General features: G+C 45.1%; 1 protein-coding gene and 1 long non-coding RNA gene across 4 annotated transcripts in view; one reads left to right on the top strand and one right to left on the bottom strand.

Moving 5' to 3' along the window:
* Window positions 1-12881, bottom strand: part of SELP (selectin P) — a 31132-nt gene extending 18251 nt beyond the window's left edge. For all 3 annotated transcript variants that reach the window (XM_083743823.1, XM_083743824.1, XM_083743825.1), the window contains exons 1-5: window positions 12661-12881; window positions 8358-8427; window positions 6750-7136; window positions 4791-4898; window positions 593-781 (exon numbers count right to left, since the gene is read on the bottom strand). In XM_083743823.1, the coding sequence (XP_083599949.1) occupies window positions 593-781; window positions 4791-4898; window positions 6750-7136; window positions 8358-8427; window positions 12661-12708 (802 nt within the window). In that variant the 5' untranslated portion in view covers window positions 12709-12881. The remainder of the gene's footprint in view (window positions 1-592; window positions 782-4790; window positions 4899-6749; window positions 7137-8357; window positions 8428-12660) is intronic.
* Window positions 1-24869, top strand: part of LOC310846878 — a 196623-nt gene that overhangs the window by 91764 nt on the left and 79990 nt on the right. The gene's annotated exons all lie outside the window — the stretch shown is intronic.

Below are 24869 nucleotides of genomic sequence, written 5' to 3'. Positions count from 1 at the left end.
TATTTGTTTCTGTACAGTTTAGTCAGCTGCTGCCATCACCAACATTTAATCTTAAGTGTCTGCTGAAATGTACATTCACATTAACTTCTGTCTCATTTATTCACAGTTGAGGTGATTATGTTAGCCATTAACCCCCATTCACATTTATTGTTTTAATGTTAACCTTTCTCTCACTCCCCCCACCCAACTTCAGCCAAATGCATACAGAAAGCACAGTCATTGCCTTACGTCTTAATGTGGGCATAATATATTTATTAATGTAACCCAAAGTGGGCTTCAATTGTATTTGTGAATGCTAAAATGTGACTCTAGAGCATATATATTTGTAGCAACATTGCTGCATTACTTATTATAATAAATTATACATTTATAATAAATGGCGAGTTTTTCTACAATCCTGTTTATGCTTACTGCTTTTCAGTTTTGATCCATGCAAAAAGGAAAATTGCATTTTTGTTTGTTTGTTTTCTGGGCAAAGTGTGTGTGTGTGTGGAATTATTACAACAGTGCTTGGCTCAGTGGACCTCTTGCCAGTTTCTTGGCAACTGCCACACCTGGGTTAACACCTGGCACCCACCATAATAGCACATACCTACACACTGCGGTATCTCTGCTGACCAGCTCCCAGACGGCACGCACTGCAAAGTGGCCAGGCCATTCATTTCAAACCCTTCATCACAACTGAAGTCACAGCTGGAGTTATAACTGAAGTTCCCCAGAGGATGACTGCAGTTCATCTGCAGTGGTCTAAGGGCAGCATCCAAGTCCTTGCATTTCACAACTAAATGGAGACATTGAAATATCTGGTTATGCCCACATTACCATCAGCAAATGTGTTTCTAACCTCTCTTTTGAAAGAGATTGTGGAGCTGAAACATTTGTTACCCGAACCCTTGCTCACTCACTCATAATACCAATCCTTTCAGATCTTGTGTTTCTTTGGAGCCAACACAGAAACCAGAGTTAAAGTACCACTTAGTGGGGGTAAAAATGAGTGACTAACTCAACCATCTGGAATTTATCATGGTGGCCCTATTCTGCCTTAGGTGCAGGACCAGACAAGCAGTGGCGTAGCGTGGGGGTGCAGGGGGGGCCAGCCGCACCGGGCGCAACATCGGGGGGGGGGGGGAGGCGCAGCTAATCTAGTGGAAGAGACTCGAGTGCTAAAATCCATGGGTTAGGGGGCGCAAATTACTTGCCTTGCCCCGGGTGCTGACAACCCACGCTACGCCACTGCAGACATGTTTTTCTGGGGACATGAACAACAGTGTATGGGGGGGTTGACCCCTTTCCCCTCAAACCACACCCCTCAAACTCAAATAAAATACTGTATATTTAAAAGACAGATATATTTCACTGGAAATATTACAAGACACATTTGCAAGTGTGAGCATGAGAAATCCTACGCATGTCATCTAAGAAGCAACCTGTATTCAGTTCAATGGCGCTCACCCTGGGAAAGTGGATAAGGAAAAGAAGGGCTCCAGTGAGCTGGGGAGTTGGCTCCTGAGTATTTAGGTCAGCATTTTCACCCATCCATTTCTAAGTCTCCTTTTAATTTCAAATATGCACTTTGCATTTCTGCCAGAGCAGTAGGTAGGAAAGGGTAGATGGGAGAAGAGTTAAAGCACCATCTCCCCTTCCTAAGGCTTCTCCACTCTAGATTATTCCCGCTCCCATTTGGATTCCTTGATTCCTCTGGTTTAGCTCTTAGGCTGCATACACACAATGCCTTTAAAATACATTCAAAGTACATCCTTTCCCTTGAAGAATTCTAGACAGTGTAGTTACACAGAGTTACCATTCCAGCAAGTCTTAACAGGAATTATATTTTTTGGAGGGTGGGGCGTGTGCTTCAAATGTGCTTTAAAGGCATGGTGGGTAGACAGGCTTATTCACACAACAGAGGCTCACTTTTCACTGAGACAGTAAACCTGCATCTTTGAGCAAGACCACTTCAAACTACAGGTTAAGACTTGCATGGCTGATATATATTTTTAAACACCCTCACTATTATAGAAAACTGGCACATCAGGGAGAAGACTCAACTAGAATCCAATATCTAGTTCTATATATTTTGTGTGGAAGAGCCACCAGCCATGTGAGCCCCCATTCACAATATAAAGTACAATTCAGAGGTGAGTTTTCTCCTCAAGTATGGCATGCATACTTGTGGTATGACAAAGTTAAGGTTCATAAAGGTTTTAAAAATCATATTGTCAGGAAAGCATTGTATAGTATTTGGATCAGATATAAAGACCTACTGGAGAGCAAAACTCCAAGGTGGCTTTCACCAATGGAGGCAAAAGCTGCGAAAAAACTTAATATGGAGTGTATATGGCCGAAATATTGGGAAATTTTAGAACAGGAGGGTAGTAACTTCAAACTGCAGAGTTTTGAGAAATTAAAGGATAAAGTGAGAGATTGGCTCCACTATTACCAAATAATGGAGGTTTACAAGATGGATAAGAAAATTGGCTTCCAGGTGGAGAAATCGAAATTGGAAACAGAATTGTTAGAATCCAATACTAAAAATTTATCCAAAATGTATAACTTGCTGCTGAAATGGAATACGCAAGATGAAACAGTTAAATCAGCTATGATTAAGTGGGCGCAAGATATTGGCCATAACATTATGTTTGCTGACTGGGAAAGGTTGTGGACCACCGGTATTAAATTTACGGCGTGTAACGCCTTGAGAGAAAATATTATGAAAATGATATATAGGTGGTACATGACCCCAGTCAAGCTTGCAAAAATTTACCACTTATCAGATAACAAATGTTGGAAGTGTAAAGAAAATGAAGGCTCATTCTTCCACCTCTGGTGGACATGCCGAAGGATTAAGGCTTTCTGGGAAATGATATATAATGAAATGAAAAAGATGTTTAAATACACTTTCCTGAAGAAACCAGAGGCCTTTCTCCTGGGTATGGTCAGCCATGTGGTGCTAAAGAAGGATATGTATGCCACAACAACAGCAAGGATCCTTATCGCAAAGTATTGGAAGACATCAGATCTACCCACTCTGGAAGAATGGCAGATGAAGATGACAGACTACATGGGACTTGCAGAGATGACGGGCAGAATCCGAGACCAGGAGAAAGAGACAGTGGAAGAAGATTGGAAGAAATTTAAGGACTATCTTAACAATTATTATAAGATTAAAGAATGCTAGATTGACATGGATTTAAAAATATTGGTTTTCAGAGACATTAGAGTAAGAAAAGGAATGGAATTAGTAAGAAACTTTTGGGAAATAAGGGAATGGAGTTGCTGATGGGATAATGAAACTAGAATACAAAACGGTGAGGTATGAGGAAGTCGGGGAAATAAGGTTGAGAAAATAAGTTTTGAAATTATACTTGTTGTTTTTTGTTTGTGTTTGTTTTTATTGTAGTTGTTTTGTATTTGTATGTTCTTATTGGAAAATTTAATAATTTTTTTTTTTTAAAGAATTTTCTCCTCATGGAAATAGGCCAAACTTGCCCTTTTGATTCCCCCAAACCAGAGCCAAGAGTGGCTGAGGAGAATTTGTACATTTTGTTGCTAGACTTAAAAGCACTGGCATGGCTTCCAACATAGATGTTTCAAAGGAAAATTATATTGAGCTGGGCAGTAATGTTATTTGTGATGCATGTCAGTCAACACAACAGGGCTAAATATTTCTCACAGAGCAATCTTTGTTATCACATTCCGGTGTGCTTCCTTTTGGTGCAGAGCTACACTACAAATGTAAACTAGTTTTAAAAATAATTTCCTCTTTCCAGAGAATTCTGGCTACTGTAGTTTCATGAAGGGCAGGGTGGGCGGAGATGTCAGCAGCCTCAAAGTACAATTCTCAGGATTCTGGGGGGAAAGCCAAAACACTAAAGCTTCTTTTAAAAAAACACACACACAATATAAGTTAGTAGCATAGAACAATAATCTGCACAGGAAGAAAGCTGACAAAATAGGAGGCTTTGCAAAAGATGCTACTGGTTTCATCGCATAAACTTCATACTGTGAATGGACAGAGCCCTCTGAATGTCATTCAAGTAAAGAAGGTAAGCACCAGTTCAAACCTCAACAAAAGCCAAGAACTGAAAGAAGCACCCTCAGCCTTGAAGAGGAGCCGTTTCTCTTGCTCAACAAAATTTATTCACGGGAAAACCTCTTAAAAGATACACAAGAGAAATAAATGTAAATTTTGTATTTTGTGATGATCAGGAGACTGAGCAGAAGATCAGATAGTCCCAGGTTCAAAATTCAGCTTAGCCATTCATTCACTAGAAGGCCCTGAAGGAAGCCCCCCCCCCCTCTCAAACGGGGATCACACTGGCCTTCCTTACATGAAAAGCGTACGTGAAGCACTCAGAACCATACCCTCCAACATTTTTCCAATGGAAATAGGGACACCCCATTCCATAATGATAACTTTACTATTTATACCCCACACATCTTACTGGGTTGCCCCAGCCACTCCGGGCAGCTTCCAACATATATAAAAACGTAATAAAACATAAAACATTCAAAAAACTTCCCTATACAGGATTGCCTTCAGATGGTTCAGGGTCAGATAACTCCATACCCTCCAACATTTCTCCACTGAAAACAGGGACATTCCGGGATCAAATCAGAAACTGGGACGGCTTCTCTAAATCAGGGACAACCCTGGAAAATTGGGGCACTTGGAGGGTCTGTCAGAACATTTAACTCCAGCGCTAATTATTCTTATATGTTTTGTCAGCACGTAACAAGCATCCATCCCCCAGCCATGGTTCTGGCCCTTGGGTTGTTAGAAGACTCACCATATTCACACTCCGGCCCATAGAAGCCAGGATAACATTGGCAGGTATAATTCCCAATGGTCTCCACACACTCCCCTTGCTGACTGCAGGAGGAAGGCTGGCAGGAAGCTGCACAGAAGACAGAAGTGGATTAGAGTTGCGCCATCTCTTGAAACTGAGAGCTCTACTCCCAAGGGAACACAGAACTGCAGTTGCCAGGACCTCTTTGGAGAAGAGAGGAGGGCTACACTAGTCAGCAGCCTATTTCATTCTGTAGTGTTGATATGAGAAAATGGAAGCCAGTTTCTCCTGTGTTTAGTCCAGTTGCAATCATTCCCTACAAGCATAGGAGTCAACTCATAGGGGTTGAGTTCCCTTTCGGACCCCCAATAAAATATTTGATAGCCACTGCCATTCAAATGCTGTGTGCACTCTGCATTTTGTGATCAGTTATGTGGGGCGGGGCTTACCTGCCCCCCATATTTTATTCAAGTAAAAATGAAAAATTTCCTGCTCTGACCAGCTCTTCAAAGATACAAGCATCAAGCTACTTTTAACAGAAGGGAGCTGTGGGCCCATTCTGCAGAGTTCAGTACTCAGGGCTGATTCTGCTTCATGTTCTACTAAAGAGCTCTAAGTTTGGACAAAATCAAAGTCTACAGGCTGTTCCACACTTTTAAATCATGCAACTTTCCCCAAAGAATCCTGGGAACTGTAGTTCCCCCCTCACAAAGCTACAAATCCCAGCACCCTCAACAAGCTACCGTTCCTAGGATTCCTTGAGGGGAAGTCATATGCTTTAAAACTGCATTGAATATACTTTAAATTTATGGTGTGGATATGCTCCAATGTCTCGTCAAATACACCAGCTTGCTTTTGAACAAACTGTCACACTTATAGATGCCTGTTTCTGCCAATACAGGGTCTATCCAATTTCACTTAGCAATATCTGAAAAAGAAAAAGAAAATGATAGATTGATCCACACCTCCAAAGCATTACCAAAAGTCATGCCAGAAATCGGGTCACAGATTTTCATATCCAAATTCAGCTTTGTTCCTAAAGGAGATTCCAGCTAAACATTAAGAATAACTTTCAGAGGGTAAAATCTGTTCAACGGTGGAACAGTCTCCCTCAGAAGGTGGTGAAACCTTCACTGGAGGTTTCCCAAGAGAGGTTGGCTAGCCATCCGTCAGGGATTCTTTAGCTATGGTTCCTACAATGCAGAGGGTTGGACTAGATGGCCCTTGGTGACCCTTCCAGCCCTACATTTCTATGGTTCCAAGATGTGCTGCAAATATATCAGGGTCCTGCACCTTATACTGCACAGGAAAGAATATCTCCATGTGAGGACTCAGAATAAGCTGTGCTTGCTTAATTTCCAAATATCAGGCTGCCATTTACAGTGCAGTACAGAAAAAGGGCAAGCAAAAGAGGCGGAAAAGTGGCCTGGCCATCATAGTGCCATTCTGCAACGAAACCATGTAGACAAAAAAACATATATTAGGGGAAAGCGTGCATACAAATGAAGAGATGAGTGAAACAAACATACATAAACACATTATATCAGGAAATATAATGTGTACATATGTTAAAACCACATATAAAAACTGCATATAAAAATGTGTTTACAGTACTATGAGAAATTCTCACTGAAATGCTGGTGAATTTTCATGAGGAGTCTTCAAGAAATTCACAAATTGCTGCAAAATGTGGAGAACTGAATATTAGATTGGAAAAATAAGAAACTAAGGCTGGATCAAGACACATCAAATAAGTGTGTAAACGCGTCAAATAAGTTAAACGCGTTGTAAATTTAAACAGGGAAATCTGGAAGGGAAAAACAGGACTCCACAGTGCATATAAATCACTTTTTCTTTACCAATCTAGCTGAGTCCTAAGAGAACCAAAACTGATCATTCCTTCCATTCCTAGCTGTTGGTATTCCACAGCTATGACACAATACGGGGTGCTTTCATTACCTCGGTAGCACAGTGGCCGTTTTTTGTTAGTACAACGTTCATCATTCCATTTTCCAGATTCCACAGGCCTTTTAATGTATATCTCAACACAGTCTTCTCCACGCCGTCTGTTGTTGGGTTCCCGAGAAGCCCAGTTTTCTGCTTCCTTTGTCAGGATCTTGCCCGTTCCAACCCAGGTCCAAACATTCTTAATCTTCCGGATCCCAATCCAGTAGTACGTGCGGTAGTATGGAATGGTAGCATTGAGATAGGCAATTTCTTCTTTGTTTTGGATTGCTACCAGGTCAGTATAGTGCTCCTGGCAATATCTTCTTGCCATGTCCCAGTTGCTCGGGGGCATCTGCCCATAGTGGTAGGTCCAGGCACCCACAGAAGAAAAAAATATCCCTGCCAGAGCAACAAGGAGCATTAGAAAAAGGCTGCAATTGCAGACAAGCATCCTGAGCACACAAATGGTGATGAATACAGCTGGCCTGTTCTTATTAGAATAATAATAATAATAATAATAATAATAATAATAATAATAATAAATTTTATTTATATCCCGCCCTCCCCAGCCGAAGCTGGGCTCAGGGCGGCTAACAACAATCAAATAATCAAACAATCAAATAATCACACATTCTAAAAATATTTAATTATAAACATTAATTAAAATCAAATTAATGGCAACCGATTAAGCAAAATTCGGTGCAGGTTGCCAGAGGAGGGAGTCAGGCTGCGCCCTGACCAAAGGCCTGGTGGAACAACTCTGTCTTGCAGGCCCTGCGGAAAGATGTCAGGTCCCGCAGGGCCCTAGTCTCTTGTGACAGAGCGTTCCACCAGATTGGAGCCGCAGCCGAGAAGGCCCTGGCTCTAGCTGAGGCCAGCCTAACCTCTCTTAGGCCTGGGACCTTCAGGATGTTATTATTTGCAGACCGTAGGTTTCTCTGTGGGGCATACCAGGAGAGGCGGTCCCGTAGGTACGAGGGTCCTAGGCCGTATAGGGCTTAAAAGGAGCACTAGATAACGTAAAATTAGCAGCCACAGAGGACAAGGCATTCTGCAGAACAGACTCCACGCTCAAAAGGAAGAGGTGGCACTTTTGAACTGATCCTAGCAGTTGAAAATCAAACAGAAATTAAAGAGGTGCAATTGAAGGAGGGAGCAGCTAGCCTAGTAGGAGAGACATATTTGGAGTGTAACAAGGACCTTCTACTGGTGGAGGGAATTGTTAATCTTTTCTCCTGGAAACCCCATTAAGAAGTGCTTTGGACAAAGAACTTAGCAAAATTACACTAGTCAATAAGTATTTTATTCAAAAGGGTTTACATGGGCTAGATTGGAACTTTTTACGGTTTTGTGCCACCTGCAATATTTTCCTATTGTGACTATACCAGGAGATTCTTCTTGGCATGGTCTTACAGGGCACCTGTTTTAATGGGATTGCCAATGAAGCATTCTAGTTTCCATTTGGAATGGTGAGAACAGCAGAACCCAAGCAGCCTCAAACATATTTCTGCTTGCACAACTCTTCCCATCCCCAGCATTGCTTCATATCCTTCCTTGGCAAGGTCAAAGCAATAGCAAAATGACATTTTTTTCCAGTAAAATTTCATAAATACTTACCACAACTAATGATAGTAAACAGCAGCATGTGGTCATCTGTTCCTGTAGACCACAATCTTCTGCTAGTTACACCCTGTTTGAGGATACAGATTTGCTGTTAAAGTGACAACGTGCATACAACTTTAAATGCAAATTCATAAGCCTCCTTATACAATCCAGCCAAAATTGCCTTTCAAGGCTCAAACTATATGTAGCAACATCCACACAATTAGCAACTGTGCTGTGCAGATGCTTTTGAAAGTCTGCAAGGTGCTACTGTGGCTCAGGGGGGCTTTGGTGGTGCAAAGGATTAAGGCAGTTCTCCTCAACCTTTTTCCAACTCTGGCCCCTTCCTGCCCCCCCCCCCCCGTCAACAGGGGCTATTTAAATGTTCCATATGTAAATAGAACATGTTTTATTTAATTTTTTTTTATAATTTATACAACATACAATTACATAAAAATTTATACTTTTATGTGTTTCTCTCTCAATGTTGCCCCTGTGCCTGATGACCAGAAACAAGTGCTGTGAATGCTGCTGGAGCTGATGTTTCTTTGCAAGGAGCGATCATAGAGATACAGAGCAACATAGCAGCCAAAGTAACTTTCTGTCAAGAAAAACACCATTTTTGGATAAAGAGTACAATACAGTGGTACCTCGGGTTAAGTACTTAATTCGTTCCGGAGGTCCATTCTTAACCTGAAACTGTTCTTAACCTGAAGCACCACTTTAGCTAATGGGGCCTCCCGCTGCTGCCATGCCGTAGCACAATTTCTGTTCTCATCCTGAAGCAAAGTTCTTAACCTGAGGAACTATTTCTGGGTTAGCGGAGCCTGTAACCTGAAGCATATGTACCTGAAGCATATGTAACCTGAGGTACCACTGTATCTAAAAAATTTCCACAGCTTTGGGATAAAGTAAAATTGTATTTCATGGTATTTCCTACTTTGTACTTGGTACAATCAGGTTTCACTCGTGTTGATTATTTACTCAGCCTAAAGCGGAATCGCCTTAACATAAGGACAGAGGTGATCTTTGGTTATCCCTCACAGCAATAAAACCAGGTATTTAAAAAACATGTTCCCCTCGCTCCCTATATTGTTGTTACATGTTGTTCTGCTGTTTGATGTCTTGCAGCACAACAGCAATGCTGGGCTGGATGGGGCCCTGGGCTGATCCTGGAGACTCGTCTTAGGTTCTGGTGTTCTAAAACTTCACTCAGCTAGGCCCCCAGAAAACCTCATGCTGTATCTTTCTTCCCAGCAACATACATTTTCTCTCCAGAAATTTAGGAAGAGGTTGAAACATCTACAGCAGACTACCCCAAGGCCATTTATAAATAATAAGACTGCATATATTTTTAATGGATGCAGGTCCCATCTGCACAACACATTTAAAACAGTCTTATACCACTTTAAACAGCCCTGACTCCACACTTGGGAAGAGGGTTTTTTTTGTTAAACTACTCTCAGAACTGTAGCTCTGTGAGGGGAATAGTGATAGCCTAACAACTCTCAGCACCCACAACAAACTATAATTCCCACATTTTCTTGAGGAAAAGCATGACTGTTTAAAGTGGTATGACACAGGTTTAACTGCAGAGTGCAGATGGGGCTGCAGTCTATACTGGGGTAGGTGGAAGGTAGCTCAGCATCTACTGGTAGGTCTCTGAGGGATATTCAGAAAACCACCTCCAAGGATTTATGCTTTCCAGTTGTTTAACAGTAGCAATAACAGCTTTTGCTCACATATACACCCAAAAATCAGGCTGCTGAAATAAAGAAAGTTTGGAGGAACCCTGGAACAAATTTCCCCCCCCCACATCAGTTCCTGTGCTGAAAAAAGTCTCCAGTGCTAAGGTGCACTTTGAGTTGCCCTGCTTCTTAATTCTAAGTGTATGTCTGCCACTGCCACCACCTTCCAGTGGCGTAGCATGGGGGGTGCAGGGGGGGCTGGCCACACTGGGCGCAACATCTGGGGGTTAGAGTTAGGGGGCGCAAATCCTTGGGTTAGGGGGCGCAAATTACTTGCCTTGCCCCCCGGGTGCTGACAACCCACGCTACGCCACTGCCACCTTCCTAAGCCACGTGTCATGACCCCGCTGGAGGAGTCCCCTTCAGAGCACCCCAAGGCCAACACTGCAGGGAGACATACCAGACCCTTCAGGGTATTTCAGCCTCTTCCCCAAGACACAGCAGGCTCTGGCTCAGATGCCGAGGCCAGGATTGAGCTTCCCCCAAACCCAAGAAAGCATTCCCTCGTAAAGGCACAGAAGCAATCAGATGCCAGAGTGTCTGCTTGAAGAGCAAGGTCCCCTGTGCTACTCCACACAAGTAGGCCAAGCTCAGGCAGCCCAGATGGCCTCCAGCTGTGGTCAGGGTGAGGCTCTGGGGCACATGGCTAAAAGTCTTCAGTTCCTTTTCTTGTACCAGCCAACTGCTATGTTGGTTAGTTGGTGCTTTGATTGCCTTAGATTTGATCTCAGACCATTATTGCATCTTGTCTCTTGCGTTGCCTTTAGACTGTTCCTGGAACCTGCGTTTTTGGACTGTGACCTCACCTGGCCTTTCGGGTTGCCTGTGTATGTGGATTTGGAACTGCTGGCTTGGTTGTAAGTCACTTTGGGTTGCCCTGGGCAAGATAAAGCGACTAATTAACTAATTAATTAATTAATGTACTATCTGAAGCAGGGCTGCTATATACAACTTGGTTACTGTCCAATTCAACAGGAAATGTATGAGCATGGATTCTATGTGTTTCAGTGGGACTTATGAAGGGGACTTTACCATCAGCTCATACCCAAGGAATATTTATTATATATATGAATATGAAGTGAATAGGGACGCTGTGGGTTAAACCACAGAGCCTAGGGCTTGCCGATCAGAAGGTTGGCAGTTCAAATCCCCACGATGGGGTGAGCTCCCGTTGCTCGGTCCCTGCTCCTGCCAACCTAGCAGTTCGAAAGCACATCAAATTTCAAGTAGATAAATAGGTACCACTCCAGCGGGAAGGTAAACAGCGTTTCCATGCACTGCTTTGGTTCGCCAGAAGCGGCTTAGTCATGCTGGCCACATGACCAGGAAGCTGTACGCCAGCTCCCTCGGCCAATAAAGTGAGATGAGCACCACAACCCCAGAGTCGGCCATGACTGGACCTAATGGTCAGGGGTCCCATTACCTTTACTATATGAAGTAATATACCATACATAATTTCTTTTATTCATACAAATTATAATGTAAGATTTTTAGATGATGGCTTCAGCTGCAACTGCATACTAAAACATAGACAAAATTAGCCATTTGCATGTAATTTTAATTGTTGCTAATAAAATCTCAATAGGTTTTTCCTTGTTTAACTTAAATCAGAATTGGTTCTGGCATGTCATTTCCACAAACTGTATACTCTAGGCACTTAATCCAGTAAAAATCAGGCTGTCCTATTAAAATCCATGACACCCAAATTAGGCATAAATAAGCTGGCCAACTCCTTTTAAAGCAATTTAGCTGTGACCTTTACACTGTAGTAGTGTATTATTTGAATGCAGTTTTTCTGAAGAACAACCTTTGTATTAAAAAAAACCCACACTATATTTTTACTGGAATTTTCAATACAGGAGAAAACTGGCATACATGGCAACAGGCCATCAAAAAAGTAAAAAACAGATTAAATCCATTGAAATAAAATACGTATAAGGAATAGCAAAAAAGGAATATTGTATATGCTAAATAAAATAATAAGGAGTTTACCTTGTCGTAATTATGCCAAGCAAATCATTTGATTTAGTAAACTGAATTACAACTTTTGCAACTTCCCCATCGGGTTCTTCATTTGTGGACGTGATCCCTGAATTGTATGTACAGCAGTAGACTTCTAAATCATAGTCCCACAATTTCTGCTCCGAGGGCTTTGGCATGATGAAGTAACATTATTATTGTGAACAATGTTCATTCACTGTTCATTCAATTCCCCACCCCCCACCCCCAACCTTCCCCCAATTTTCCTTGTTTGGACTTGGGGGCTTCACAGCTCCCAGCCCCATTCACAGTTTCCGAGTTTTCCACATTTTTTTTCACATTCACTTCTGCACCACTCACCCAGCCTATAAGAGACTAGTTGTAGGCATGCTACGGGGGGGGGGGGGGGGCTTTTTCCTTTTTCCTTGAGGTCATGGTCACCAGTGGAGAAGCCACTCTCGCCAACACTTTTGTGTTCCATTACTACACCAAAGATAGAGGTAATCTACAGAGGAAGCTCAGAGCATACTCAACTGTCCCTTATTCCTCAATTCTATGGATTTGCCCCATATCCATGAAGAAACTGCACCTACCACGTTTAATGCTGACCCTTCTGGTTTCTCCTTTCTGTGCTCCTTCATATGTGGATAGGCATGAGTATTAAACACCTCCTTCCTCCCCACAGCCTTCTTGTGCCAGGCGAACACTTCCTCTAAAGCAGACTGAAGCTGATTGCATCCTTTTCCTATTGCCTGCTTTCACTGTGCTGTCCTGTCACAACCACATGCGTTAACTCCTTGTCAGCTGTTGGTTTGGGCATGTAGCAGTGCCCTTCTTGGATGCTGGGATACGGCAACAAAAAAAGTAGCACCGCAAGAGAAGCAGCAAGAAACTGGAAGTAGTAAGGGGCATCTATTTCAGGTGGCAAGATGGAATCCCCCCCCCAAAAAAAAACAGCAAATGTACTTGCTAGTAGAGTGGGCACCATCCAAAATCAGATTTGGGGTGAAATATATGTGTTGAAATAGGTGCCCCCAAGAAAAATAGGTGCTGCTACACAACCATGCCTCTACCACCACCCCACTGCCACTTGCCCACCCATCCACTCACACTTTTGCTGCTTCCTCCATCATTGCTGCTGCTTCCTGTGGCTGTAGGCATGGCCTCCCAGAGGTGCTTTGTTGTGACCGTTTTTACAATCGCCATATCGCCTTCCAGGAAGGTGCCTGATAATTGTAAATAGGTCATGCCAAAGTGCCTCTGTTCTGGTGGGTAAAAAGGTAAAGGGACCCCTGATAATTAAGTCCAGTAGCAAACGACTCTAGGGTTGCGGCGCTCATCTCGCTTTACTGGCTGAGGGAGCCGACGTTTGTCTGCAGACAGTTTTTCTGGGTCATGTGGCCAGCATGACTAAGCCGCTTCTGGCAAAACCAGAGCAGTGCACGAAAACACCATTTACCTTCCCGCCGGAACGGTACCTATTTATCTATTTGCACTTTGACAAGCTTTCAAACTGCTAGGTTGGCAGGAGCTGGGACTGCACAACGGGAGCTTATCCCGTTGCGGGGATTTGACCTGATCGGCAAGCCCTAGGGTCAGTGGTTTAGACCACAGCGCCATCCGTGTCCTGTGTTCTGGTGGGACCTTTTTACAATAGTCAGGCACCTTCTTGGAAGGCAATTTGGCAATTGTAAGGGTAGTGCAAAGCGCCTCCAGGAGGCCGTGCCTGCAGCCATGGGACGTGGCAGTGGCAGAGGAAGCGGCAAAGCTGCAGGTGGGGAGGGAGGGAGTGGGTGGGCGGGCAAGAGACAGTGGTGGCAAGATGGTGGTGGTGGGGAAAGAGATGGCGGTGCAGCGTACTAGTGCGTACTGCCTCAAAAAAAGCACTGCTTTAAATGCAGCATGCAAAGATACATGTGCCTGCATTGCTTCAGACAATTGTGTCTGCTCCCTTTTGTGCTGCAAGCTGTATTTTTTCTGCCACCTTAACACTGGTCCCACAGGAGGGTGAGTGCCACCAGCACTATACCAGTGGAACACAGCACAAACACCCTCCAGTGTCCAGAGAAAACCTCTTAATTCCATTTTTATTTTATTCTTTGGTAGACTTATAAAAAGGAAAAGAACACACCAATAAATAAATTTTTGAAAGGGGAAATGTTAGGCATGGAGGCATAAAGCATTAAAAAAGAAAGAAATCAAGCCTCCTTGCTCTCTCCTTTTCTTCCTGCCCTCTGCCTCCTACTCACCCGCTGCCCTCCAGTGGCTGCTATGAGCTGCTCAGCAACAGCAGCTGTGGAGAGAGCGTGGCGAGGCAACGGGGTGCTCCCTCGCAGCCGCCGCTGCCACTTGGGACCAGCACCAGCTCCTCCTCCTCCCTGAGCTCAGTGGTGGCAGCACTTGCAGGGGAAATGGGGACATTCCGGGAAGAATTCAGAAGCCAGGGTGGCTTTTTTAATTCCAGGACTGTCCCTGGAGAGTCATGACACTTGGAGGGTATGAAGCCATATGCTACAAAAGAAGGCCCAAGGAACCCACCTCCTGGAGTCTCTCCAGCCTGGACACCAAATACGTGGCTGTATTAAACCAAGTCTAAAACAAAACACACCACATTTATACACAGCAGCTGGGTTGCATGGATGTTTACCATGGCACATTTATTAACGCGGAGATGCATGCCCTAAACAATTTTGGGGAGGGGCAGAGGAATAAGCTGGCGAGCTGTCCCTGGTGCAAGTCCACTGCATATTTGGAGAGTCATATATTTCTCTGATGCATTTGCTCTCAAGGTGGAGGGAACTGTTTTCTGTGGAGAAGTATTTGGTCACCTGAGCTCTGCTGTCATCTACAGTCAGGTTTACTACAGCAGCTAGAATGAAACATGAGTCTTCCTGGCTTTTTCATTTTCCTATATGTGTCTTTGATTTAATCCACTCCCCCCCAAATTTACGCTGCTCGTTCCAATGACAACAAAAGAAACACACACTTCAGCTCTCATTTCCAAAACACTCGTCCCGTCATAGATAGGTCCACCAGCAAACAAAAGGAGGAAGCTCCTTTTCAATCCAGGAGTCCAGAAATGTAAGTAGGCCTTGTGCCAGATTGAATCCAAGCAAATTAAGAGAGAAAATATATAATGGTTACTACATGTTTCCAAGTAAGATACAATAAGGACCAGCAAGAACATTAAAACCAACCAGAAAACAGCACAAACATGTTCCCATATAACTAGTTACCTTAGCAGAACAAGTTGTGCCTCTTCACCTGAACTGATGGCCGGCTATTTCAGGGCTCCCCATTTTAGCAGATTTTTTTGTTTAATCCCTTCTCTTTCTTTCTCTTTATAAACTTTATTTAAACAATAAAAACCAATGGTTGCATTATTTCAGGGGTCTGAGTGCTCATTTGCTGATAAGCACAAATAATACTCACATTTTCAGTTAAGTACTCACTTTTGGTAACCAGTCTACTGTGGTGTGTCTAACTCTCCAATAAAACAACTCCCCATGCTCTGTTGACTCAGTTTGCAACCTACAAGAAGCTTTTTGGGCTCTTTATGGCCTCTGACAATCTTAAGGCCTCATGGCCTTACCCATTCCATACTAGACAAAAGTGCTAGAACTGGGTCAGGGCAATGATAGTAGAAACAGTGCCTGAAATTATCCCCAAATCCTTTGTCCAGAAAGTCTGGACTTTGGGGCATTCTGATCACAAAAGTAATAGGATTCCAAACATGCCAACATTGGGAGTGTTGTGACATGGGGTTTGTGATTTCAGCTCTCTTGACATAATATGCTGGAGACAGTTCTCTAGTAACACTTCTTTATTAAAGCAACAAGACCGAAGACTGAGGAGGGGAGAGCTACATTTATAGGGACAGGGAACAAGCTAGAAAGGATACATTTTGGAGGGAACAATATCAGGCAATCACAGTCCTGCCTTTTGGAGGCAACCAATAAGACAGAGGATCCAAATACAGCAGCTTAAATGAACCAATAGTAGCTGTACCCTCTGGAACCAAAAGGCAGTTACTTTACCCTAATGCAATACAGACAATAATAATACAGATATAAAATCCTTTGACTCAATACACAACACCCCTCCCCCCCCTAGTGAGCACAGCAGACGTAATCTCTCAGGTACTGTGGGGTCCTACAACTTCTACTTGATCTCCTGACAACAGGTGTTGCCGGTTCTGGATTGGGTGTCACCTGTGGTAGGGGGGCTGCTATAGGGGTTTCGTCAGGAACAGAAGGAGTCCCAGACATCTCAGGGTCCCCTACCTGTACCTCGTCATCCTGAGGACCAGTAGACCCTGGTTCATTTGCTGAGGCCCCTGGTGACTGCACCTCTGGGCCATTTTCACTCTGGTCTTGCAGCTCTGCGTCGTTAGCCAGGGATGAATTATCAGACTCCTCTCTGCTGAGCGCCCGGCGCCTCAGCTGATCTATATGTCTCTTCCAAACTTGCCCATTTTCCAAGGTCACATAATAGGACACAGGTCCACTAGCCCGGGTGACCACACCAGCCACCCACCGCGAACCTCGTGAATAGTTCCTCACCCAGACCAGATCTTCAGGGGCGAGATACCTTGTTGTGTCAGTCTAAGCCTGGGGGGTTGCTCTTGCATTGCGGTTTGGCATTTTATCCGGGTGGACATAATCCAGCACCGTTACCAGTCTTCTACCCAAGAGCAGCTCAGCTGGCGACTTGCCCGTCGCAGTACACGGCGTCGCATGCTGCAAAAATAACATTCGCGCAATGCGAGCTGACCAGTTACCCTCCATTAAGCGCGCAATGGATTCTTTGGCTGTTCTTACCATGCGCTCCTCCTGCCCATTGGAGGATGGGTGAAAGGGCGCGGATGTGACCCCTCTTATGAAGTTATCAGCCAAGAATGCCCTGAATTCTTGGGATACAAAAGCTGCCCCATTTTCTGATACAATGGTCTCAGGTAACCCGTGGGTTGCAAACAGCTGCCTCAACACCTTGATTACGGCAGCTGATGCCATGCTAGGGACCATCGCCACTTCTAACCATTTGGAATATGCATCGACGATAACCAAAAAGACCTTCCCCTGGAATGGCCCAGCAAAATCTAAGTGCAGCCGGCTCCAGGGAGATCTGGACTGCTCCCACCAGTGAACTGGTGCTCTGGCCACTTCTGGCCGCACCTCTTGGCATGCCTTGCATGTTCATACCCATTGTTCTATGTTCTGGTCCATTCCAGGCCACCACACATAACATCGGGCTAGCGACTTCATCCTGACCATTCCCGGGTGTCCCATGTGAAGCGTCTCAAGAACCCTGTTTCTCAGTGGTGCTGGGATGATCACCCTATCTCCCCACAGGAGACAACCCTTATGCATGGACAACTCATGCTGCCTTGTCGCATAAGGCCTGAATTTCTCTTCATGTGGACCACCTGGCCACCCCCTCCCCACCCAAGTGAGCACACGGGAGAGAACAGCATCTTTCCTCGTTTTCTCAGCTATATCAGTAGCCATTACAGGAGCCCCCGGAAGTGTTTCCAGCATCATTATGTGCTCCGCTGGAGCAGGATCCTCATTGCTCCCGCCAGGAAGGGGCAATCGACAAAGCGCATCAGCATGGCACAACCGCTTCCCCGGCACATGGGTCAAGGTGTACTGGAACCCGTTCAGGAATATAGACCAACGCAACATTCTGGGGGAGAGAATTTGTGGCGTTTGTTTGTTCGGGTTGAACAACCCCAACAGTGGTTTGTGGTCCGTTTCAATGGAGAAATGGCGACCGTACACATAATCATGGAACTTTTTGATTCCTGCCACAATTGCAAGTGCCTCTTTGTCAATTTGAGCATAGTTGCGCTCCGTGGCCGACAACGTACGGGAATAGAAAGAGATGGGCTTTTCTGACCCATCCGGTTCCCTATGACTCAGCACCGCCCCCAGACCGTATTGAGAGGCATCACATGCCAGGACCAGCGGCTTCGACTCATCGTAATGAGCAAGGACGCTCCTGCTACTCAGCATTCCTCGCAAAGAGTCAAAAGCCTTCTGCTGCTCCTGCCCCCATCGCCACACATTCTTTTTCTGCAACAGTCTATGTAATGGTTCAGCTACCGAAGCTTTCTGGGGTAAGAACGAATGATAAAAGTTAATAAGTCCCAGGAATGACTGCAACTCCGTCTTGTTCTGTGGTCGTGATGCCTCGATGATGGCCTTAACCTTAGCATCTGTGGGGTGGATGCCTGATGCATCAATTTTAAACCCCAAGAAATCCACAGTTGGCACCCCAAAACTGCATTTTTCCTTTTTTAGTTGCAACCCCACCTCCTTGAACTTGAGCAACACTGCACGGACACGCGCAACCAGTTCCTGTGGGTCTTTTCCAGCAATCAAAACGTCATCAAAAAATGGCAAGACCCCCGGCAGACCTCTCAACAGGCGTTCCATGAGCCCTTGAAAAATCCCTGGGGCCACACAAACTCCAAATTGTAATCTGTTAACTCTGAGCGCCCCTTTATGTGTGACAATAGTCTGTGCTTCCGCTGATTGTGGGGTTACTGGCAGCTGTTGGTAAGCTTGTGCCAGGTCAATTTTGGCAAACACCTTGCCCCCAGCCAGTTTAGCCAACAGATGTGATACGACTGGAATGGGGTATAAGTTTCCCCTGAGTGCCTTATTGATAGTACATTTGTAATCAGCACAGATCCTGACTTCCCCATTTGCTTTAAGGGGCATGACGATTGGAGTCTCCCACTTAGCGGAGTCCACGGGTGAGAGAACTCCCTGCTTGACCAATTTATCCAGCTCTGCTTCGATCTTGGGTTGCAGTGCAAATGGCACTCGCCTTGGCTTGAGTCGGATTGGTGCCACCCCAGGGTCCAATTCGAAGTCAACTGGGGGCCCTTTATAACAACCCAGTTTTCCATTAAAGAGACCAGCAAATTCTTTGCATAATACCTCACTCATCTCAGGGCAGGTTTGGATTGAATTAAGCCCTGATATACTCAGTCCCAGGGCGGGGAACCAGTCAGTGCCCAGGAGACTGGGGCGACTGCCCTTCACAATCACCAGTTTGAGTATCGCCTGTTTGTCCCGGAACTGTACTCTCACGGCACACATTCCCATGACATGGATGCGGCCCGCTGAGTATGACTGCAAAGTTGCCGGGAAGGGCTCCAGAGGTGGCAACTTACCCCTGGGGAAGAATGTCCTTGCGGTCTGGTCCGACACGATAGTGAATCCAGATCCGGAGTCCACCTCCATGCCGCACAGCTGACCCTCAATCTTCACCTTGACGTGTGCCTTGCCTTGCGCTGGAAACTGCACGACCCTCCCGTTGATCTCCGTTACGTAGTGGCAGTCCTGTAGAACGTGGGTTGCTGTGGGCGGTCTGCGATGCTCCAGTCTAGGTGCTCCTGACGCTCCCAACGCCGCCGATCTACAGACCCTGGCGATGTGACCTGTCTTCCCATACGTCCGGCACATAGCATCCCGGAAATGACAACTCTTCCGCTCATGGTTTCCGCCACAACCAGGGCACCTGCCTCAGTGATCTTTGTGCACTGTGCAGGCCTGACGCACTGACTCGACCCCACGGACTGGGCTCTGGCTCGAAGTAGCCTCTAGCTCGTCCATGGCACGCACAACTTCTATCTGTGGCTTAGGGGCCCTGCGACTGGCATCAAGCTCCTCTCTTTCATAATTCTCCGTGGCGGTGGCCTCCTTCAAGGCTGAAGCAAGGGTAACCTCTTCTTTAGCCACGATGCGTCTTCTGGCTTTCTTGCTGCTCAGACCACCGATAAAACAATCCAGGAGAGTCTCTTCCAGATCTTGGAAGTCGCAGTGCTGAGCGAGCTTCCGCAGTTCAGCTAGAAATGCAGATACAGACTCCCCAGCACGCTGCTGCCTCTTATGAAACTCCATCCGCCGGGCCATCTTGGTCTCAGTAGGCGCTAAATGGCTTGTTAGGCAGGCAAGAATATCTTTGAGAGATGTCTCACTTAGCTTCGCTGGAGCAAGCAATGCCTTGGCCAGCGTGAAGATCTCAGGCCCACAGTAGCTCAGGAATGTGGCCCTTCTTTTGCTGGCATCGGTGATCCCTTGAGCCACCGCGAAGAACTCAAAGCGTTCGACGTAGTCTTCCCACGTGTGCGGCTCTGATAGCTGGAAGGGCTCCAATACCCTTGGACTCTCCATTGTCCTGTGGGCAGGGTCGTCTTCTCAGCTGGCCAGTGAGTCTTGTTTTAGCTTCAATCCGGACTCTGAGGCAGGGCTGCGTTAACCGCTCCTCAGCATTCTGGATCCCATCCTCGTCGCCAGTTGTTGTGACGTGGGGTTTGTGATTTCAGCTCTCTTGACATAATATGCTGGAGACAGTTCTCTAGAACCCTTCTTTATTAAAGCAAACAAGACTGAGACTTGAGGAGGGGAGAGCTACATTTATAGGGACAGGGAACAAGCTAGAAAGGATACATTTTGGAGGGAACAATATCAGGCAATCACAGTCCTACCTTTTGGAGGAAACCAATAAGACAGAGGATCCAAATACAGCAGCTTAAATGAACCAATAGTAGCTGTACCCTCTGGAACCAAAAGGCAGTTACTTTACCCTAATGCAATACAGACAATAATAATACAGATATAAAATCCTTTGACTCAATACACAACAGGGAGGAGTACTGCTAGTTCATCCTGTGAAATCTCCAGGATTTATAGTACAAATGGTGCACCAATTTAAATGTGGCTCTTTACTTTTGCCAAGGTAGTCTTAAAAGGTTGTCTTCTGCCAAAGACTCTCTTCCAGTTGTTGGCTTCTATTGAGCATTTAATATCTGCTTCCCATGGGGTCCAACATTTTTGTTATTTTTGCTTTCCTTCGTGACTCTGGGATCACCCATCCTCTATTGATGCTATTATACAAGCCTTCCCTAACTCTACTCCTCCCATGCCCTCCAAACTGGTTCAAGGAAGATGTTGGGTGAACCCTTGGAAGAGCTGAGGGGAGGGGAGTGCAGATCATTCTATCAGACAAGCAGAAATACTTGTGTTGACAGAGCAATCTGTCACTGAATTCCTCCCTAATAAAAGAGCTAAACAGAATTCCACAATCTGGGAGCCACCACATAAAAGGCCCTATCTCTCATGCTCACCAACTGGGTTGATTTCACAAGTTGATAGAAAGCAAGGCCTCTGAGGCACATCTTAATTCCTGGGCAGTTTTGTATGGGATCAAGTAGACTTTCAAGTAACTCTGTCCCAAACTATACTAGATAATACTAAGATATGGAAAGAAGCCAGCAATGTTGAAACATTTAATAATGTATATTAGTGGATGGATATATATTACTTTATTTTTAGATGAGGCATGCTATTATAGAATCATAGAATCATAGAATCATAGAGTTGGAAGAGACCACAAGGGCCATCGAGTCCAACCCCCTGCCAAGCAGGAAACACCATCAGAGCACTCCTGACATATATGGTTGTCAAGCCTCTCAATATTAACTCACTAATAAGTGAATACTACCACTAAGAAAAAAATTAGGTAGTATTTGACACATAAAAGATTGCATTGTATATAATTATATCCAGGAGCAGAATACAGATTTTGGAAGTTCAGATATGTGAGGACAGATATAGCACACATTTTCTGGGAAAGTGTTTTGGAAAATATTAATGAAATGACGGGATATAATTTAACCTATGACCTGCTTGTTACTTTATTTGGATATGTGAAGGCTGAAATTCCCCAAACGGATATGATTATTCATTTATTAAGGCTGCTGGAATTTCAAATGGAAACTTTTGGGGAGAATGGCTGATGGAGGTCTGGGATCTGTAGTCCTCTAGTCCCTGTAACAGGGTAGGTACTGTAAGTCATTGCTGAAGGCAATATTGGTGACATAATTTAATAATTTTAAAAAAGGGTGGATCCTGCGTAGGGGGGTGTAAGTTTGCCAACACCATTTTCCAAAATGGCCACCAGCCCCCCTATGGGAGAATACAATTTTGTGAACCATGGAACTTATGGTTTAACATATATCTTTGGGGTGTAACTTTTGGGGTGTTTAAATAAACACTAGTACAACACAAGGTGAAATCAACATTGCACTCTTCTATCTGTGCAAGCCTTCCAGCTTGCCAGATAGAGTGATACCCTCGGTCTTGCCCCAAGAACCATTCTGGGGGTTCTCCTGACTGCTCCACATCCATTTGGGGGTGCAGGAGGGAGGAGAGGGGGACACAAGAAGAAGTCGTTGCATTTATTGTTGTTGTTGTTTGTTGTTGTTATGCCACTCATCTGCTTGGGTTGCCCTACCCACTCTGGCTGGCTCCCAACAAAAAATAGTAAAAACACAATACAACACCACACACTAAAAACTTCCCTGAACAGGGCTGCCTTCAGATGTCTGTTAAAAATCACAAGCTGCCCAGTTGAAATCTGCTGGGATTACCAAAAAGGTAATCCCCAAAAGGCCTGCTGCTTGGTTCCCTATAACCTCACCTTTCGCAGTGAGGAAACCACCAGAAGGACCTTGGAGCTGGACCTCAGTGCTGGTGCTGGACGATGGAGGTGGAGACACTCCTTCAGGTATACAGGGCTGGAACCATTTAGGACTTTAAAGGTCAGTACCAACACTTTGAATTGTGCTCAGAAACATACCTAGAGCCAGTGTAGATCCTTTAGGATTGGTGTTACATGGTCCTGGTGGCTCCCAGTCACCATTCTGGCAGCTGCATTCTGAATTACCATAGCTGTAGTTTCCGAGTCACCTTGAAAGGTAGCCCTACATAGAGTGCATTGCAGTAGTCCAAGCAGAAGATAACCAGAGCATGTACCGTACTGGCAAGATAAGGCTCAGGCAGGTAGGGTCTCAGCCTGCGTACCAGGTGGAGCTGGTAGACAGCTGCCCTGGACACAGAATTAACTTCCACCTCCATGGACAGTTGTGAGTCCAAAATGACTCCCAGGCTGCACACCTGGTCTTTCAAGGGCACAGTTACCCCATTCAGGACCCCACACCTGCCCACCCTCTGTTCTCCAGAAACAGTACTTCTGTCTTGTCAGGATACAACTTCAATCCATTTGCCTCCATCCATCCTCCAACCACTGATGGGACTGGTAAGGTCAATTCCATCCATTATAGTTTATTATTGTAATATAATAATGCCAACAGTGGCCAAAACGTTAAAAAAAAAATTACTGTATCTCCAGGAGAGTATCCTCTACAAGATGGCAGTGAATTGTAAATGGCTGAGCACTTTAGACAGAAGACACTGCCAAGGGTGTGGGCATATGCCAATAACACCCACCAATGGCATGCAGCCCCAGAAGGCTACCTATAATGGGATGTGACCTTTGGGCTGAAAAAAGTTCCCTATTCCTGATTTGCAGCATGTTGAACCCAAAGCAAACACTGGACCATAATGGACACTGTGGGGAAGCTGCATTTTACTTTTGATAGCCCAGTGCTCATTTTATGGTGCACACTTCCAGTTCCTTATTTTTTTCTTCGTATTGCTACATGCCACCCCCCACCGCCCAGTATCGGAGCGGTGCAAGATTCCAAGCATTGTAGGCACTTACCCAGAAGACAGTTTGGTCTCCTCAGAAGCAGAGAAAGTGGAGACTGTGGTGTCTTTAGGATATATGGTTTATTTACACATATATACACCCTGAGCCTACATAAGGACTTGCTTCTTCCGGGGGGGGGGGGGGACAAAAATCATGCTTCTCCAGCTCAAACATACACAGCTCTGCCTATTGTGCTTCTCACTGCCAGCCAGGTGAGGGAGAGAGCTCACCCACTTGCCCTCTGGCACAAAGCCACTTACCTTAAGAACCAAGACTTAGGAGCCATTAACTCACATGAAGCTGGCCTGGCTTTTCCAACAATTGAATTCTCCATTAGATTTTAACCTTTGCTGGATCCAGAAATTAGAAGGGACTCAGGCATACAGCACCCCCCTCCTCAAAAAAACCACATCACAATATTATTGAGAGCCAGTGTGGTGTAGTGGTTAAGAGCGGTGGACTCGTTATCTGGTGAACCGGGTTTGATTCCCCGCTCCTCCACATGCAGCTGCTGGGTGACCTTGGGCCAGTCACACTTCTCTGAAGTCTCTCAGCTCCACTCACCTCACAGAGTGTTTGTTGTGGGGGAGGAAGGGAAAAGGAGATTGTTAGCCGCTTTGAGACTCCTTCGGGTAGTGATAAAGCGGGATATCAAATTCAAACTCTTCTTATTGGCATGGGGCACCATGCTTGACCATGCTCCTGTGCTCAAACAAAGCACATAATTCACTGCCATTTTGTAAAGTGCACTCTCCTGGGGGTATAAGTATGTGGATGAAACTGAGCTCTGTCTTGGAAGCCTATGGGATTTAAATTCCCACTTTTAACAGTTTAACAGTTTAAAAGGGTTGCAGCGATCCCTTTGTGTGCTCGCACTGACTTGAATGGGACAGCATGTGTATAAGAATTCAGACTGAGCACACTTGTATTTGAAACTGGTGGAGCTTACAGTCTGAAGCATCCACAGTTTGAACCATGCGTGTCTGCTTAAAAGTAAGTTCCACTGGGGCAGCTCAAGCCAGCCCCACCCTTTCCCTCTATTCCATCAGCAGTGCGCATACATAAGGGTTGCAGGGGTGGGGGAGTCCAGGTAAGCCCCACCTCACATAATCAATCACAAAATGTGACACACATGCACCATTTGAGTGGCAATGCCCATCAATTTTGTAAGGGCCCTGGGCCCCTCAAACAGTTTGGGGGGGCTGAAGGGACCCCAGCCCCTAGGAATTGACTCTGA

This window comes from Podarcis gaigeae (assembly GCF_964106915.1).
Source record: "Podarcis gaigeae genome assembly, chromosome: 6".
In the NCBI taxonomy this organism is placed as follows: domain Eukaryota; kingdom Metazoa; phylum Chordata; class Lepidosauria; order Squamata; family Lacertidae; genus Podarcis; species Podarcis gaigeae.
Note: the sequence above shows the minus strand (reverse complement) of the source record. Positions and strands in the feature narration are given on the sequence as shown.